The sequence below is a fragment of the Lontra canadensis genome, unplaced genomic scaffold (assembly GCF_010015895.1).
Source record: "Lontra canadensis isolate GAN:19392208 unplaced genomic scaffold, GSC_riverotter_1.0 scaffold30, whole genome shotgun sequence".
Classification (NCBI taxonomy): domain Eukaryota; kingdom Metazoa; phylum Chordata; class Mammalia; order Carnivora; family Mustelidae; genus Lontra; species Lontra canadensis.
This window is the reverse complement of record NW_022631024.1, coordinates 9,641,899-9,659,227: the sequence shown is the minus strand read 5'-3', so window position 1 is coordinate 9,659,227 and position 17,329 is coordinate 9,641,899. Positions and strand designations below refer to the sequence as shown.

Here is a 17,329-nt window from a genome sequence, read left to right as displayed (position 1 = left end):
TTAAGATTCTTTCTCTCCCCTTGCCCCTTTCCCCCTAAAAATAATAGTAAGTATGGAATCAGGGGACTGTCATCTGCAAGTCCCGATTAAAAGGGTAAAAGAAACCTTATCATTTTATGTCTAATTGATTTCCTGTTCATTATGAGCATAAAATTAAAGGTGACATCACAATTTCAGAAAATCTATTCTTTTTTTTTTAAAGGTATTTTATTTATTCATTTGAGAGAGAGAGAGAGAGAAGGCAAGTGCATGAACAGGGCAGAGGTTCAGAGGGAAAGGAAGAAGCAGACTCTGAGCTGAGCAGGGGGCCTGATGCAGGGCTTGATCCCAGGACCCTGGGATCACAACCTTGAGTCGAAGGCAGGTATTCAACTGACTAAGCCACCCAGGGGCCCCCCTTTTTTGCCTTCTTAAACATCAGTTACAAATTACACTTTGTAGTTACCTTCTGTGTAATTTCAAAGAACCAGAATCACCTTTAAAACCTAAGGTTTTTGTTTTTTTGATGTGAAATACCTTGCATATTTTATATAAGGAATCTTGTCCATCTCCTCCTGTGTCCTTAAAATAGTCATGAGCTGGGAATGTCCTGTTAATATCCCGAGTGATAGCACTGTCCTGGGGAGACTCCTGCGGAAACATTAGAAAAGAGGTTTAGTAGTTAATCATGTACATATTTGTGTAAGTTTATACAACAAGGACTTCTCATTTACATGCTTTAAAGCTGCAGGGACATACATATACATGTGCATGCCCAGAGTTATTGCATCTTCAGGGACCAACTGTTCAAGCAAAAGCAAAATCAAGTATTAAGGAAAAAAATATGGAAGAAAAGGAACCTGCTTATTGCATATACCTCATATGTATTCCTCTCTGTTGCAAGAAGTGCAGCTGGTGACCTTTCTATTGCAAGAGGGAAAATGTGGTAATCAAAATGGAGTTCCCATAGGAAAATATTCAAACTAATCTCAAAAGGAGGTATAGTGCTCCCATTAGAAAAACTGGGTATAAAAACTGCTGCTTTAAATGATCCTTTGGCATGATGCCCATATGCCAGGTTCTCAAAAGGAAAAGGGAGGTCCCTAAATTGGGGTTTATCCTAAGGGTAAATGGTATAGAAGTGCATACAGTTTACTCAATATGAAACTAGACCACCAAATGTCAAGGGATTCAAACAGGCTATAGGAAAATATCCCTTCCTTTTGCCAATGGAGAAAACTAAACAAATGTCAATAATATCACAACAATCCTTTAAACAACAAAGCAAGCATTCAGGTATTCCTAATAAATTCCCCTTGTTAAATTTCATGTGTTCACATGCTAAAGAATGGAAGCACAGAAACATGACCTTCTATTTTAACAGTGCATTGTCTTCATAAAACAATGGACTTGATTCTCCTTGGTGAGACTACATCACATTCAGCATACCATCTAAGAGCCTGATACTCCTGCTTCAAGATGAAAAATCAAAGTGATATTTTTCTCTTGTTCAGTAATTTCTCCAGTCTTTTGGGTCATCATGTTCCTGGGACCACAAGTATTTTACAGTTGTGGGATGTGAACTAACTTTACATTTTTAAAGTCTTATTGAATATATTTGACATGTAATGTATAAATTTAAGGTGTACAGTGTTTTATTACTCTGATACATTTATATATTATAATATGACTACCACTATAGCCATATTTCTTACATAATATATTCATTATACTGTGCATCAGATCTCTATGGCTTTTTACTACTCATTACAAGTTTGTACACTATGAGCTCCCAAACTCATCCCAGTGAGCTAACTTTAAAGCCTATGCTCTTTTTTGATGAATAAACTATTTAACTTTCAGAGATGCTGCCAAACTGCTTCCCAAAGAACTTTACTGGCATACTACTCACTTTTAATATGTTATTAACAGTTAAGGCAACTCAGAACGATGGTGCTCTCTGACAAAAGGACAAGATCCAAGGTGAGACCAAAGACCACAGTAGTTATTGCCTGGTGACAGCTTCCAGGCTGCGGCACATGGAGAGGGAACTGAAACAGAGCTGGGGTGGGGAGTATTTCCCTGAGTTGAGAAAAGAGCGGGATATGGAAAGGGCAAGGTAGCTAGAGTTTGTAGGTCAGAGTACTGGAGAGGAAACGCTGAACAGAAAGGGATCTGTAGAGCTATCTATAGGAATCCCCACGAGTCATGAATCATAAAAGAAAAAAATTAGGTGAACTGGACTTCATTAAAACTTTAAAACTGTACTCTTTAAACACCTGGTAAAAACATGAAAATGTTAACCTTGACCAGGACAAAATACCTACAAAATCTGATAATGGTGCTATATCCAGAACATATAACTCTTAAAAAAGATAAAGAGGCAAACAACTGATTTTTAAAAAGGGGGGAATGGTGGTAAAAGATTGAAGAGCTACTTCACAGGGCAAGACACACAGATGGTAAATAAGCATGTGAAAAAATCTTAACATCATTAGTCATTAGAACAATGAGATTCTACTATCCATCTAACTAAATGCTAAAACTAAAAAGAACCAAGATAGCAAGTGTTGGCAAAGGGTGTGTGTGAAACAACTGAACTCCCAGAAATTGGTGGGAATACGAAATGGTACAAATATTTTGGAAATGGTTTGGAAGTTTCTTATAAAGTTAAACATACACTTAACATATAATTCAGTGATTCTAGTCCTAGATATTTATCCAAGAGAAATGAAAATATGAATAAATGTAAAGACTTGAACTTGAATGGTCACAGCTTTAGTCATACTAACCCAAACTGGAAACAATATGAAAGTGCTCTAATGGGTGAATGGATAAATAAAATTGTGGTACAACCCATATAGTGGAATACTACTACACAGAAATAAAAATCACTGATGTATGCAATATGAATGGATCTCAACAGCATTTTCTAAGTGACTGGAGAAGCCAGACACAAAAGATTATTTTCCATTAATCCAGGTGTATGAAGTTCTTATAAAGACAAAATTGTAAGTTATAGAAAGTAGATCAGTATTTGGAAGAGGCTGGAGTTAAAGGGAGAAAACTGATTCTCACGAGACATGAAGAGAACTTTTTGAAGTATTATCCACCACAACTATGATGGTAGTTAAAATGTACTGAATCATTTACTTAAAATTCATGTATTTTAAATTACAACTGAATAAAGATGATTTTAAAATGGAAAAATAAAAGAGGATGCTCATACAAATGAGAGACCCAAGATGATTCTAGCCCTTTAAAGTAGTAGAGTTCCCAGTCCTACTTTAGCAATATACAGCTAAGCGATGAAAATTATGTAAGTCCATATTTACCTCAAGGTCTTAAAACCTAAGGCACAGCTTAGAGGGACATGTATCTAGGTCTGGAAGTTGGGTCAGTCTCTTAAGCTGTATAACTTTAGGTATGTTTCGTATCTTCTGTGACTAATATCGCCTACCTTACAAAGTTGTAGTAAGGGTTACATTAAATGTATACATAAAATTTAAATCTATAAAGAGCATCTACCAGTGTCTGACATGGATACAGAAAAGGCTGGATAAAAGTGGAAGGAAGCAATCTCCAGCACTGCTGAGAGCTGGGGCTATCCTCTGAACACACATATGTACACAATCACTAGTGATATGCAGAATACACACACACACATAAGGTTCCTAGAATATATATTTTTACTCTTGTTTATCTTAAGTTCCCTATAAAACTATTCACGTAAGGATAGAAATTGTGATTCAGTTTTATAATTTCCACAGAGCCCAGCATAATGTGGGGCATAAAGTCAGTCAACGCTTGATAAACATACCTAATAAAGTTCAAATGCTTTCACAGGACTAAGCAATGGCAACACTATGTGGTCAACAGCCCGACCCAAACCAGGATCTCTAATGCTAACGTTTAATTCAAGATCCATGTGAATGAGGCACCACACAATCAGGAAAGACCCTTATTAACCGGAACAATGAACAGAAATTTTTCCAAAGTTGACATATAGAGGGCTAACAGACACATGAAAAGATGCTCAACATCATTCGTTACCACAGAAATGCAAATCTTAACTACAATGAGAGTGGCACCTGGCTGGCTCTGTTGGAGGAGTGTGTACCTCTTGATACTGGGGTTGTGAGTTAGAGCCCCATCCTGGATGTAAAGATTACTTAAATGAATAAATAACCTTAAAAAGAAAAAAGTCCCAAACAAAACTACAATGAGGTATCACCTCATAATTGTCAGAATGGCTAAGATCAAAAACACAAGAAACAACAAGTGTTGGTGAGAATGAGGAAAAAAAGGAAAAACACTTGTGCACTATTGGTGGGAATGCAAACTGGTGCAGCCATTGGGAAAAACAGTGTGGAGGTTCCTCAGAAAGTTAAAAATAGAACTGTCCTACTATCCAGGAATCACACTACTGGGTATTTATCCCTCAAATACAAAAACATTAATTCAAAGGGATACATTCACCCCCATGTCTACTGTAGCATTATTTACAATGGTCAAATTATAGAAGCAACCCAAGTGTCCACTGATAGAGGAATGGATCAAGAAGATATGTTACATGTATATCTGTATATGTATGCATGTATGTAATATAAATGTGGTATACACACACAAATGGAATATTACTCAGCAATAAAAAGGAATAAAATCTTGCCATTTACAACAACATAGATGGAGCTAGAGTATAATGCTAAGTGATAAATCAGTCAGAGAAAGACAAACACCATGTGATTTCACTCATAGGTGGAATTTAAGAAACAAAGCAAACAAGCAAAGGAAAAACACAAAGAGAGACAAACCAAGACACAGACTCTTAACTACAGAGAACAAACTGATGGTTACTGGAGGGGTTGTGGAGAGGGGATGGGTGAGACAGGTGATGGGGATTAAAGAATACACTTATCATCATGAGCACTGTGCAACGTACAGAATCACCATATTGTACACCTGAAACTGATATAACACTGTAATTAATAGTGAAATTAAAATAAACTTAATTAAACAAAACACAATATGCCATTTAAAAAGAAATAGTCAGTAGTACAGATCTGTGAAAAAACTGTATCTAGAATATATCTAGAACTCAAAAAAAAGATAATCTAATAAAATGGACAAAAATTTGAGCAGACACTTCATAAAAGAAAATAAATCAACAGCAAATAAGTAAATGAAAAAGTTAATTAAAACCACAACGAAACAGCCAGCCAAAAATGTCTGCCAAAAGAGAATGATTTCTTGTGCACTGATAAAGAGGGCTATATTACCTGGAATACTCTGAAGAGAGTTATTTAATATAGTGACAATTTGGAAAATCAGAATTATAATTTCAAAGCAGCATTAATGCAGTTTCTGAAAGATTTTGGAGCTTGAAAGAAAAAGAGAAGGGAGATTGAAAACATTAAAACAATGACTAAGATGAATTTCACATTGACAAAGCTTTCCCAAAGTGATGAACAGATATGTCACTGACCTATATTTGGAATAGCTACAAAAAATTATTCTGAAAAATTGTTAATTCTATTCTTGAATTGTATCTGCACCTCTAAAGAGAATTCTTTTGAAAAAAATGTCAGATGCATTTACTCTAGAAATTCTATAAAACAACAGTGTAAGTTCTGAAACATTCTAAGAGAGTGACAGATTGTGGCTTAACACAAGCACAAAGGTTAAATAAATTCTATTAAGAATTGAGAGGGAGGGGCGCCTGGGTGGCTCAGTGGGTTAAAGCCTCTGCCTTCAGCTCAGGTCATGATCCCAGGGTCCTGGGATCGAGCCCCGCATAGGGCTCTCTGCTCAGCGGGGAGCCTGCTTCCTCCTCTCTCTCTGCTTGCCTCTCTGCCTGCTTGTGATCTCTGTCTGTCAAATAAATAAAAAAAAAATCTAAAAAAAAAAAAAAAAGAATTGAGAGGGATATGGAAAACTTCAAAACAGACTATGCCAGTTACATCAGTCATATCAGATTAGTAATGAAGGTAAGATGAAGGCACAGTTATTACAGAGATATGGTTTGGAAATTCAAATGCACATAGGATAGGAAAATATAACTGGTCTGTCCTTATTACTCTGCCATCCCTCATCCATTGATCATGGGAGTCATCAGAGAATTAAGGGGTAAAACACCCTTGAGAAAAGTTGCATTGGAAAATTCACATCCTAAAATTCAAAGCCTCAACAATAATAATGTATCGGGGAGGCCTATGGCCAACCACTGACTTAAAATATCTAGTCTTAGGAAGTACGCTGAAAAATTTGGGATTAAATCCATTTGACTTGCCAGAAGTCAAGCTGTACAAAGATGATCAAGAAATTCTAACAATGATGAATTTAGTTAGTTTGTATCAGACGAGTGACATCATCAACTTAGAAAAGACTGAAGAACAGGGAATGGCAAAACTGTCAGTTGATATGTGACCTGAAATTTGTCAAAGTTATGGCAGAAGAGGGTTTTTTTCTCCATCGACTGGTTTTATGTTTCTGTCACTTCATCCCAAGAAAAAGAGCTTTACTCTCCAGAAGAAAACTAAAATGCCCTATGAGTATGCAGTATTAGCATTTTACAAACTTTTTCTGTTAAGAGTCAGATAGCAAATAAGTTTTGGCTTTGCAAGTCATTTAGCATTAAAATTACTCAATTCTCCCCTTGCAGAGTAAAAGTAGCCATAGACAATATGTAAATAAACAAGCACTCTGTTTTCTAATAAAACTTTATTTACAAAAACAAGAAGCATGCCTGATTTGGTCCCTGGGCCACAGTTTGCCAAGTCCTGCTCTAAATATGTATCACAGTAATTTTTTCATGGGCAATATGAACAGAGATTTGTAATGATTTTAAACATACTGACATGCTGTTGATTAATTTCATGTTTTACAAGCATAAATTCTGTCACAAATAAGCTGCAATAACTTAAAATGTATATCCCTTTGAACATATGTGCTTTTCATGAAATAATGAATGTTAAAAATGTTTGCTGCATTTTACAGAAGTCAGTTCTCCAAAAGTCTGTAAATTTCTGTATCCCCAATGTAGCAGAAGTTTAAATTAAATCTTGTAAGTATGGTGGTATACTGTCCCTTACATTTCAATCAGCAATGCTCAGAAATCATATATACTATATTTACTGCTCAGCAATTATAAACATATGCACTGAAACATACTAGACTGTCTAAAATACAAAGAAAATACCAGATGTTGGTAAGGATATGAAACAACTGGAACTCTCACTTGTTAATGGAGGTATAAAATGATACAACCACTTTGATGAATTACACAACAGTTTCTTATAAAGTCAAACATACATATACCCAGACCCAGCAATTCTCATCCTTAATATTACATAGGAGAACCAAAAACATACAATCAAGAAAGAAAAAAGTTAAGAATGTTCATAATAACCGTATCTGTAATAGCCCCAAACTAGAAATCCCAATGTCCATCAACAGAAAAAGAGATAAATTATGGTATAATAATATAATGGAATACATACGTACATTGTTGGAAACAATTTCATTAAAAATTGTATTCTAAAATCTCAGTACATTTAAAATTTATTCATAAGACAAATACTGAGAATTAACACCTCATACTAACATCTAAATCTCTTTTATTGCCCCTTCTCATACTCCTGCCAAATGGGACTACTCACTGTTGTTCAAAAATAATAAAATTAATGATACACTTTACTGCATTTTGTTATTTATCACGCAAGTGTGAGTGGGGGTTGAGGGTGGTAGGTGGGTAGGAGATAAGCAGGGGCAGAGGGAAAGGGAGAATCTTAAACAGGCTCCACACGCACCATGGAGCCCGATGCGGGGCTTGATCTCATGATCCTGAGATCATGACCTGAGCTGAAATTAAGAGTTGGATTCTCAACCAAATGAGCCACCAAGGTGACCCACCTTACTGCATTTTAAAAGAAAAAATCTAACTTTTTGTTTTCTTCATATAGTAACAAAACCCTTTTATTTTAATAAAACTTATTTTACTTCCTTCTTATGATAATACTGGGAGGAAATAAGAAAAAAGATAATTTCACAGTTCAGAAATAACTGTAGCTAATGTTTGATGGGTATGTGTTTTTTATGTAATTATTTTTAGAAAAGTTCATACTGTTTTGAAAATTAGTTTTACTACCTGCAAAACATTGTGAGCATCTTTTCATATCACTTGACAATTATCTACCCTGCCATTTTTAATGCACAGTTACCTGTAACATGGCTATACCATAATTTACTATGCTAAATCCCTGACTTTGGAATATTCAGGCTGTTCTATTTCTTTTGCTATAAACAAGGCTGTAAAGTAGAGCCATGATTCCTAAGGCAATGACAGTTTCCCACAATTTTATCATCCCCCAAGATCCAGCATTTAAGCCTTGTGTCTCGGATTATGAACTACACTGCCAATTTGTTCTCCAGAAAAGTGTACCAATCAGTGTACACACCATATTAGTAGCACCCTTATAGCAATTATCCTGCTGTTTTGCAAGAGTCTTTTATGTACCTGTCTTACCCTTCTTCTAGTCTATGTATGACTAATAATTGTATCTAAAGTTGCAAAGAACTACATATAAAGTTTACTGAGTCCATCCCATACTAATTCCAATGCACTGTTTGCTGAACCCACATGTTGACTGATCGAAAGGCATTATCGCACAGGTATTTCCTTGCTCGGTCAGTTGATTAGAGGGTCTAGAAGCAATAAAATCCAGTAGCAGTGAGTACATCTATTGCCAGGATCTTGGTTTCCAATACCAGTTACCAGTAAAAGGAACCAGGACTCCTTAGAGAAATAACTGTTTCTAAGACTGGGGCAGGAGATATAAGATGAACCTGCACTATCCAATAGTGCCAGAAGAGTAAGTAAGTGCTTCCCCTGTATCCTGACTATGAAAAAAAACAAACCCACAACAACAGGAGTGTGCCAGAGGGTAAGAGGAGCCAAAGAAAAGAGTTCCCAATGGCCAAAGCTGGAACAATTTAAACAAAATAAACGAAGTAGTACTGGATTATAATCCAAGTATAAAACAAAAATCCATGAGTCTATACTTACATAAACAAATGACTAAATAAATAAAGGCATGGGGAGGGGTGAGACAAATATCCTATGCAGAAGAATTCCCAGTAACGTATGCAGACACGCTGCCCTCCTGGAGGAAGCCCATTCCTGGTGTGAGCGGTGCAGAGCGACTTCCTTCAGAAGAATACACTATGGAAAGGGGAAAAACTGACTTAACAGTGAAGAAATATGACAAATATGCCCTCAGCCAAATGATCAAGGTCAAAATCACAGTGGTGAGTCATGGTGATAGTCCCTACCCTTGATAAGAGATGATAAAAATGGTGCTTTACCTATATGCTCATCAACAAAACTCATAACCTCATAAGAAAAACAGATCAATTCCAGCTGAAGGGCATTCTATAAAATACCTGACCAGTATTCCCTAAAACCATCAAAATCATCAAAAACAAGCTGAAGTATAAAACATTGTTACTGTCAAGAGGAGCCTAAGGAGACATGAGGATGAAATGTAATATAGTATCCCTGAACAGGATCCACTACAAGGAAAGGGCATTAGATAAAAATTAAGCAAAACTAAATAAAGTATAGGGGTACCTGAGTGGCTCAGTCTGTTAAGCAGCTACTTTCAGCTTGAGTCATGATCCTGGGGGCCCTGGGATAGAATCCCATATCAGGCTCCCTGCTTATCGGGGACCCTGCCTCTCCCTCTGCTACTTCCCTCCCTGCTTGTGCTCTCTCAAGCTCTCAAATAAATAAAATCTTTAAAAAAAAGAACCTAAATATAATTTCAGTTAATATTAATACAACTATATTGTTTACTAAACATAATATTTTTTTTTAAAAGATTTTATTTATTTATCAGAGAGAGAGAGAGGGAGAGCGAGCGAGCACAGGCAGACAGAATGGCAGGCAGAGGCAGAGGGAGAAGCAGGCTCCCTGCCGAGCAAAGCCCGATGTGGGACTCGATCCCAGGACGCTGGGATCATGACCTGAGCCGAAGGCAGCTGCTTAACCAACTGAGCCACTCAGGCGTCCCTAAACATAAGATGTTTAGTTAACATCTTACATGCAGGGTATAGGAACACCCTATATTATCTTCACAATTTTTATAAATCTAAAACCATTCCTAAATACAGTTTATTAAAAGAAAAAAATGGAAATGGCATTATCTCCTTATACAATATGGAAATTTGGACTTTTAGCAAGGTTAAGCCACCCAAGTTCACATACCAATAATGATCTGCACTTATTAGCCACTCAATAAAATGCTAAACAGAATATGTGGAATAAAACTGGTGAAATGAATGCTGTGGGTATAAGCTTATTAGTAATCAAAAGTAGGTTCTGTTCATGTGACAGATTTATAGATGACTTCTCTCTTGGCCTGAACTCTTACACCCTTTTAGTGTATATGATATAAAGCAAAGGTGAGACTTTGTTATTTAATTTTTAAGGTTCTTCTAAAAATAAGTCTGCAGAGAAAACCCTAAGGAAATAATAATACTTATATGCTGTTTTCTTCTCTCCATCTAAGTTTTGAAAGTCATCCATTAGTTCAAATCACAGTGGTACCACATTCTGTAATTTTTCTGGATAACTATTTTTATATCTTACTGTGAGAATTGGCCCACTGGGTAACTTCTCAGGATTAACAAGGTACTGGGAACTGGCGGAAACTCTTTGAATACACACCCTTTGTAAACTCAAGTTGAAAAATAGAAAGCTAAGAATGGCAGGAAGAAAAGGAAAGTACCCAAACAAAGAAAATACAGTGGAAGGCTGCCATGAGAAATAACCAACACAGGGAAGATTATTATTTCCAGAGTAGCTTGTTGCCTAAAGAAAAAGTTAGAAAGATCTTGGGACTAGTGTGTAATGTTAATAAATGATTTGTTAAAAGCCATCATGTAACACTTAAGAAAACAAAATAAAACAGAAACCACCAAAACCCCACTCAAATCTATTATACCGTATTCTATCTTTACACGTTTTTACAGAAATAAAAAAATTTTATTCTATCTTGCTCTAAAGTCAGTTATAGCTTGTAAGAAATGAATTTTAAAGATTTAATTTTTAAAATCCCCTAGGATAAAAACTCAAAAGAAGAAAAAAGAAATTGAAGGGGTGCTACATGTTTATAAGGGAATAAATGAGGACTGAAAACATCCTTGAGGTATAATCATTCTCTCTTAATTACGTAACTCTCATCATATGTTATTTAATTATATAGGTTTTGGAAACAGCAGACTTGCTTAAGTAAAAAAATAAAGAATAAGACTTCTACGCCAGTGAAAATAGATGTTCTTATGTATGGACAAGACCAAGATGGTCCTACAAAAATCTGAAAAATCTGGAAATTTTATTTCAATTGATCATGTTAAATCTAAGCATTTCTAATTGGATGTAACCAAAAAAGGTGATTAAGGAAAACAGTAACAATTATTCTGTCTCTTGAACAATAGCTTTGTCTTTAAAAATCAAATACTATAACCCTCTTAAAGAATGCCTCACACAGGAATTCTGACAAAATAAAAAGAAGGTATCTGTGATATTCCTAGAGATTTCTGAAATTTTGAAGATTTCTGAGATGTGTTTGGAGACTTAATAAACAGACTTACAGGTTACCATAAATTCTCTGACACTGCATGCAATGCTTTGCATGTATTTTTCTAAGAGGAATGTTTAGGAATTTTAAGACTCACTAGAATGTGGAAGTTCATAAGCACAGAGACTTTTTTCATGTGCCATCTACAGCTCCTAGAAGAGTCTGACAAATGGTAGACGTTCATCAGGTATTTGTTGAATAAATGAATTCTCAAAGGGATATATGAGACACCTAAGGTTCAGGGCCATTCATTTTTTGCTGACAAATTTGCTTTTAGAGACTTAAAAATAATTAACCAACAATGACAAGAGCTAAGATGGATCTGCTGCCATGGTTTTAACTGCCTTACGTACAGACAGATCGACCCATCTTAACCCTCTGACAACGGGGGAAGAAGTTAAATCATCTGGCTAGAAAGGGGAGAAGCTGGGCCTGGAACCCAATTCTTCTGGTTTTTTAGCTCACATTCTTAACCTAGACAAACATACTGTAAAAGTGAGCAAAGTCCCTTATCAGTAGTGAGTGACCTTTCTAGTTCCTAACATATGAAAAAAAGGCTTTTGTCTTCTAGCTCTTATAAACTAAAACTGACATGACAGACTTTGAAAATACGCTTTTTCTTTTTACTCATATGGAAGTGCTTTCTTGGATAAGGGTTGTTCAGTGGGCTTAAACAGAAATAACTAAGGCCCTTCAAGCAGACAGAGAACAACATGCAGACAGAGAAATATATATAATGCTCTTAAACATAAAAACAAAGTGAAGAAAATCTCAACATGTGGCCCTTCTAGAAGTTATTCAAAGAAAAGGCATTTTCCCTAAATGCTAGTTGGATTCCAACATGTATCTTAACCATAAGACCTTGTACATCAGTGGTGGCTCTTTCCCATCAGACTTGAGATTTATGATTTTGGCATATTTCCAACTTTGGGAGAGAGCCAAGGGACAAAATGTGTATTTGTCAGGTTTTCCTGTTTGGGACTTAGCGCCCTGTGGGGGATCTGCAATTTTAGTACCTAATTCAGAAATCCACTGTATATTACCAACAGCATAATTTATCTCACCCAAATGAAATTACAAAGAAGGTAAATCAGGCAGCAGGAAAAATGTTGACATATAATATAAATGACGCAGTAAATGTTTTTGGTTTTTTCCCCCTATGAATAATGTTAACTAGAACACTGTAGAGCTCAGTATGAAATACCTTTCCTAATCATCTTTTTTTTTTTTTTTAATCATTTCTCAGAAACAAAACCCATTTGGGTTTCTCTATTTTTGTCTCATTTAGAAAAGTGCCCTTCCATCTCAAGACAATTAGACAACTATATCAACACCCAATGCTACTAATCTTCCTTCATTCTCTTTTTCCCTTCCAATAAAGAAAACTTACTCTAAACATACACAACAAAAAGACAACCATGTACTATGGCAATGAACTGCCAGAGAATGTTATACAGAGCAGACTCAGAAAGCAGGCTCCAGTAATGTCTGCCAGACAAGCAAGTGCCTCTAACTTTAATACATACTTTAGCCCTTGTCAGCTGAACAATTATATACTTCTTACGTTAATTCTATCGCATACAGTATGACAGAAAATCAGATGACTTCTTTAGAAAAGATAGTTTTTTAATAAAATAATGTACTGCTATCACATTGTTTCAATCCAAATATGGCATTATAGTGCCATTCTAAAAATAAACTTAAGTCCCCTGTGATATGCAGTCTTTTAGCTATGTTCATTTCCTTTTAGGGCTCAAGTTTCCCACAGGAAAATTATTCAATGTTTGGCAAAACGGTCCCAAATCATGTATAGATAAGGCATAAATGCTAACTGCACTGTCAACCTTTTCCTGCTTTGTTATTGTTGCTTCTTCTTCATAGTAATCCATCATGGAGAGGCCCAAGAAGCAGGAAATACTCATGAACTGTTACCTGACAAAAGTGAACACAAAAAGTGTCATTTTGATTAAAAGCTGGGAGGGGAGGTAATCTATGAGTCAGCTAAATTTGAAGTCACAAAACTATGAAATACAAAGGCATATTCCAAACACTTGTTTCTGATAACTGTGATAATTTCCAAATACTTACTTCAATTATATTACTGAGTAAGACCATGTATCAAATGCCTTCTTCGTACAGCTTAATAAAGACTCTATTGTTTGACTTACACTATTTGCTTAAAGGTTTTATAAAGCATTCTGTGTCCAGAACCAAATCTTCTTAAAATCACCCATTCATGATATACCACACACATTATCAAGATGTATTTCTCAAGCTGTATTTTTATATAACCAAATAATCAAATTATGATTTCTAAGAAAATGTTTGTATTTCATAATCCTTAACAAATACTCAGTTTTAAAGTTAGTTTCTTCTGAAAATAACTCTTAGAGAATTAAGTAGCAAAAATATACATCAACTACAGAATAGCTAGATATATTAATATGACTTTACAATTCTACAGAGTTCCCAGCTCTTATAACAGTTAACACAACTGAGAATCTGTGTTTGAATGATATTAATCACAGACACCTTCATCTGTGAACTGCTGAACTGCATTCAGAATTCTATAAGAGGTCTGCATTCATATACTTAGTCACACACTATATGTTCTGCGTTTTGATATCTATTTTAGTTATATATTTTTATATAGCTTTCAGGCAAAAATAATGTTTCCTTGAGCCCCAATATACAAGAAAAATGTTTGAGATTTTAATATTTCCCTAAAAAATTAATCTTAAGAAACAATTACCAAGAAATAAATATTTAAATATTTAAAAGCTATCTTATTTCATCATTAATGTATAAAGCTGTAACTATATAGATCTTTTTTTATCAACCTAAAAACTCAAAACTTATCCGCACAAAGGTATAATACTAACCAAAGTCTATTAGCACTTTTGTAGTAATGCCTTTCTACATAGGTAGTAAAAGCCCTCCTGAAATTAAGTTTTTTAAAATGTTTTTCTATTTAAAGTTCTCGGGAAATAGCACTTTTAAAAGATATTGGACAAGCAGTGATCTTCAATCTTATTTAAGCAAAAACTTCACCCTCTAATCTCAACAGCAGTACAAGTACTATAAATAGCCATGCAAGCTTTCTAGAACCACCCATGTCATGTATTTTCACTTGCCCTAACAAACATTTCTGAGGTGGCTGCCAGTCATCAACAGAACTTTCTAACTAAGATTTTAATTGGTTTGGTTATAAGTACCAATGGAAAATATTTAATAACACACCAAAATCTGAGTACTTGTTTTCCTTTTTTCCCCAAACCTGCTAGCAACTCCCATTTTCTAAGCACTTGACAAATGTTGCAATCCTTTGGGCTTACTTTGGTGGTATGACTGAGCCTAAGGGAGGTATAAGACCGGGCGGGATTTGAGTCCCAGCTCCACAACTAATTAAGTCACCACTCTGGGTCTCCCTTTCCCCATCTGTGAAAGGAAGGGTCTAGATTGCGACCTCTAAGGGGTCTTCTAGCCCTGTGACTTTAGGATTCTATATTACGTAATTTACCCCTTCAAAAATCTTAAGTCCATCTCCACTTCCTAATTAAAATCAAATCCCTAGCCATTTATTCCAGACTAGGTCATCCCAATTTATTTATCTTTCTTTCTTTCTTTTTATAAAAGATTTTATTTATTTATTTGAGAAAGAGAGAGCAAGTGAGCGCATGCAGAAGTTAGGGGGAGCAGTAGAGGGAGAGGGAGTGGACTCTCCGCTGAGCAGAGATCCTGACGTGGGGCTCGATCCCAGGATCCCGAGATCCTGAGCCAAAGGCAGACACTCAACTGACTAAGCCACACAGGCGGCCCCCCCAATTTATCTTTCTGACCTTACTCTGGATTATACCTCAACTTGAAACCTCTGGTTTATCCATGCGGCCATATCCACACAAGGAAGACAGCAGCACCTGTTAACATGTACCAAATGCTTACTATGGGCCAAGAGCTTCACATGCATTAGCTCATTTAATCCTAATACTTGCATGAAATAGTGCTATTAAGGCAACAGAGACTAAGGGATTTCATACCTTGCCGTAGGTTCACAGTTATTAACTGGCAGAGCTAGAATTCAAACTCAAGTCTGCCTCTCAAGCACATACTTTTCATCACTACATATTACATGGTCTATTTCTTTTTTTTTTTTTTTTTAAGATTTTATTTATTTATTTGACAGAGAGCTCGCAAGTAGGCAGAAAGGCAGGCAGAGAAGAGAGGGGGAAGCAGGCTCCCTGCTTAGCAGAAAGCCTGATGTGGGGCTCGATTCCAGGACCCTGAGATCATGACCTGAGCCAAAGGCAGAGGCTTAGCCCACTGAGCCATCCAGGCGCCCCACATGGCCTATTTCTTAAGTACATAAATGACCCCTCTTCATTCAGAGCTCTTTGAAGCTTAAAACTCCCCTTGCCATGATTTCATTTTTTCCTAGTACAACTCATTTTTGAATTTCAATGAAAGGGATACCTCTTCACCACTGCAGTCCCAAATTTCCTTTCTACCTCTAACCTACTAAATAAAGCTTTTACTCTAAGCCTCAATGACTTGTTCCTTAATGAAGTACATCTAAATGCATGTACCTTAATGTCTAAGAATTGCACAGAAGTAATCCTCCAGCACAACATACTATAAAAGCAGGACAAAATACATAAAACACCAAGGTACTGATGGAGCAAATCATTATGGCATTACTTGAGGGGTTTATGATTCCTGCAAAAAGGGTGGGTCACTCCACATTCACCCAGGGCTTTCCTCTGAGTACATTCCAGTTTGCAGCAAGCCCTGGAGGTTACTGGGAGATTCTGACCTCTGTGTTACAAAGAAATAATAGCAACAATCTTTTACTGAATTTCTATGCACAATTCTACATACTTAAAATGTATAGTGTCTGAATTTCACAATAATTCTAACAAAAAGGGGAGTAAGCCCATTTTACAGAATAGAGAACCAAGGGCTAGAGATTCCAAAATCCATGCTCTTTTCATTACTTTCCTCTTTATCTTAGGAGAAAAGTGATCCAAGAATATAAACATGAAGAGCTTTACATTAATGTAACATGCATCTAATCTTAAACCAACCCCTTTAGTGTTGGCATCATCATAACTCAAACATGAGTATACTTCTGAAGTTCAGACAGATTAAGATTACCTAATAAATAGCCAGAATGAGTACCTAAATTCTGTTTTAACTTCATTTCCAGTGCTCCATAGGATATAACACACATCCTCGGTACAAGGATGTTAACAATTCATGATGGTAACATAGTCTAAGTAGGAAGGGTTTCAATTACTACAAATATCATGTCATGAAGAAAAAGAACTTTTAAAAATGAAAAAGACTTTTGAGTCAGATTCTGCTCCCCAAGTGCCAATGAAGACAGAGACCCACAAATGGCCTTTTTAATTTTTTTATTTCTGGTCTAGCTATAAATAACTGGTTTTGGCAATGGGGATTTCCCCAGTCTTTCTGGAAGAAAATTCATAAAGAAATCATGCTGTTTAATGCTGCTTTCTCCCCAAAATATTGACTAATTCAACAGATATTTATTAAAAGCTGATAGACACAGAATTTAAAGTTTGACTTTGAAAAGACTTACTTTTGTATGTTGTTCAAAGCCAATACAATCGTTTTGTAACAAACCAATAAATCTTTCATTAAGTGATTTTTATCATGGTAATGTAACATAAAGATGTACTTTTTACTCTGCA

The 17,329-nt window shown here is 35.8% G+C and overlaps 1 protein-coding gene across 7 annotated transcripts in view; it reads right to left on the bottom strand.

Annotated features, from left to right (window-relative positions):
* The window catches only part of RABGAP1 (RAB GTPase activating protein 1), a 152,015-nt gene that overhangs the window by 38,000 nt on the left and 96,686 nt on the right, over positions 1-17,329 (bottom strand). For all 7 annotated transcript variants that reach the window (XM_032865798.1, XM_032865797.1, XM_032865802.1 and 4 more), the window contains one exon: positions 517-630. In XM_032865798.1, the coding sequence (XP_032721689.1) occupies positions 517-630 (114 nt within the window). The remainder of the gene's footprint in view (positions 1-516; positions 631-17,329) is intronic.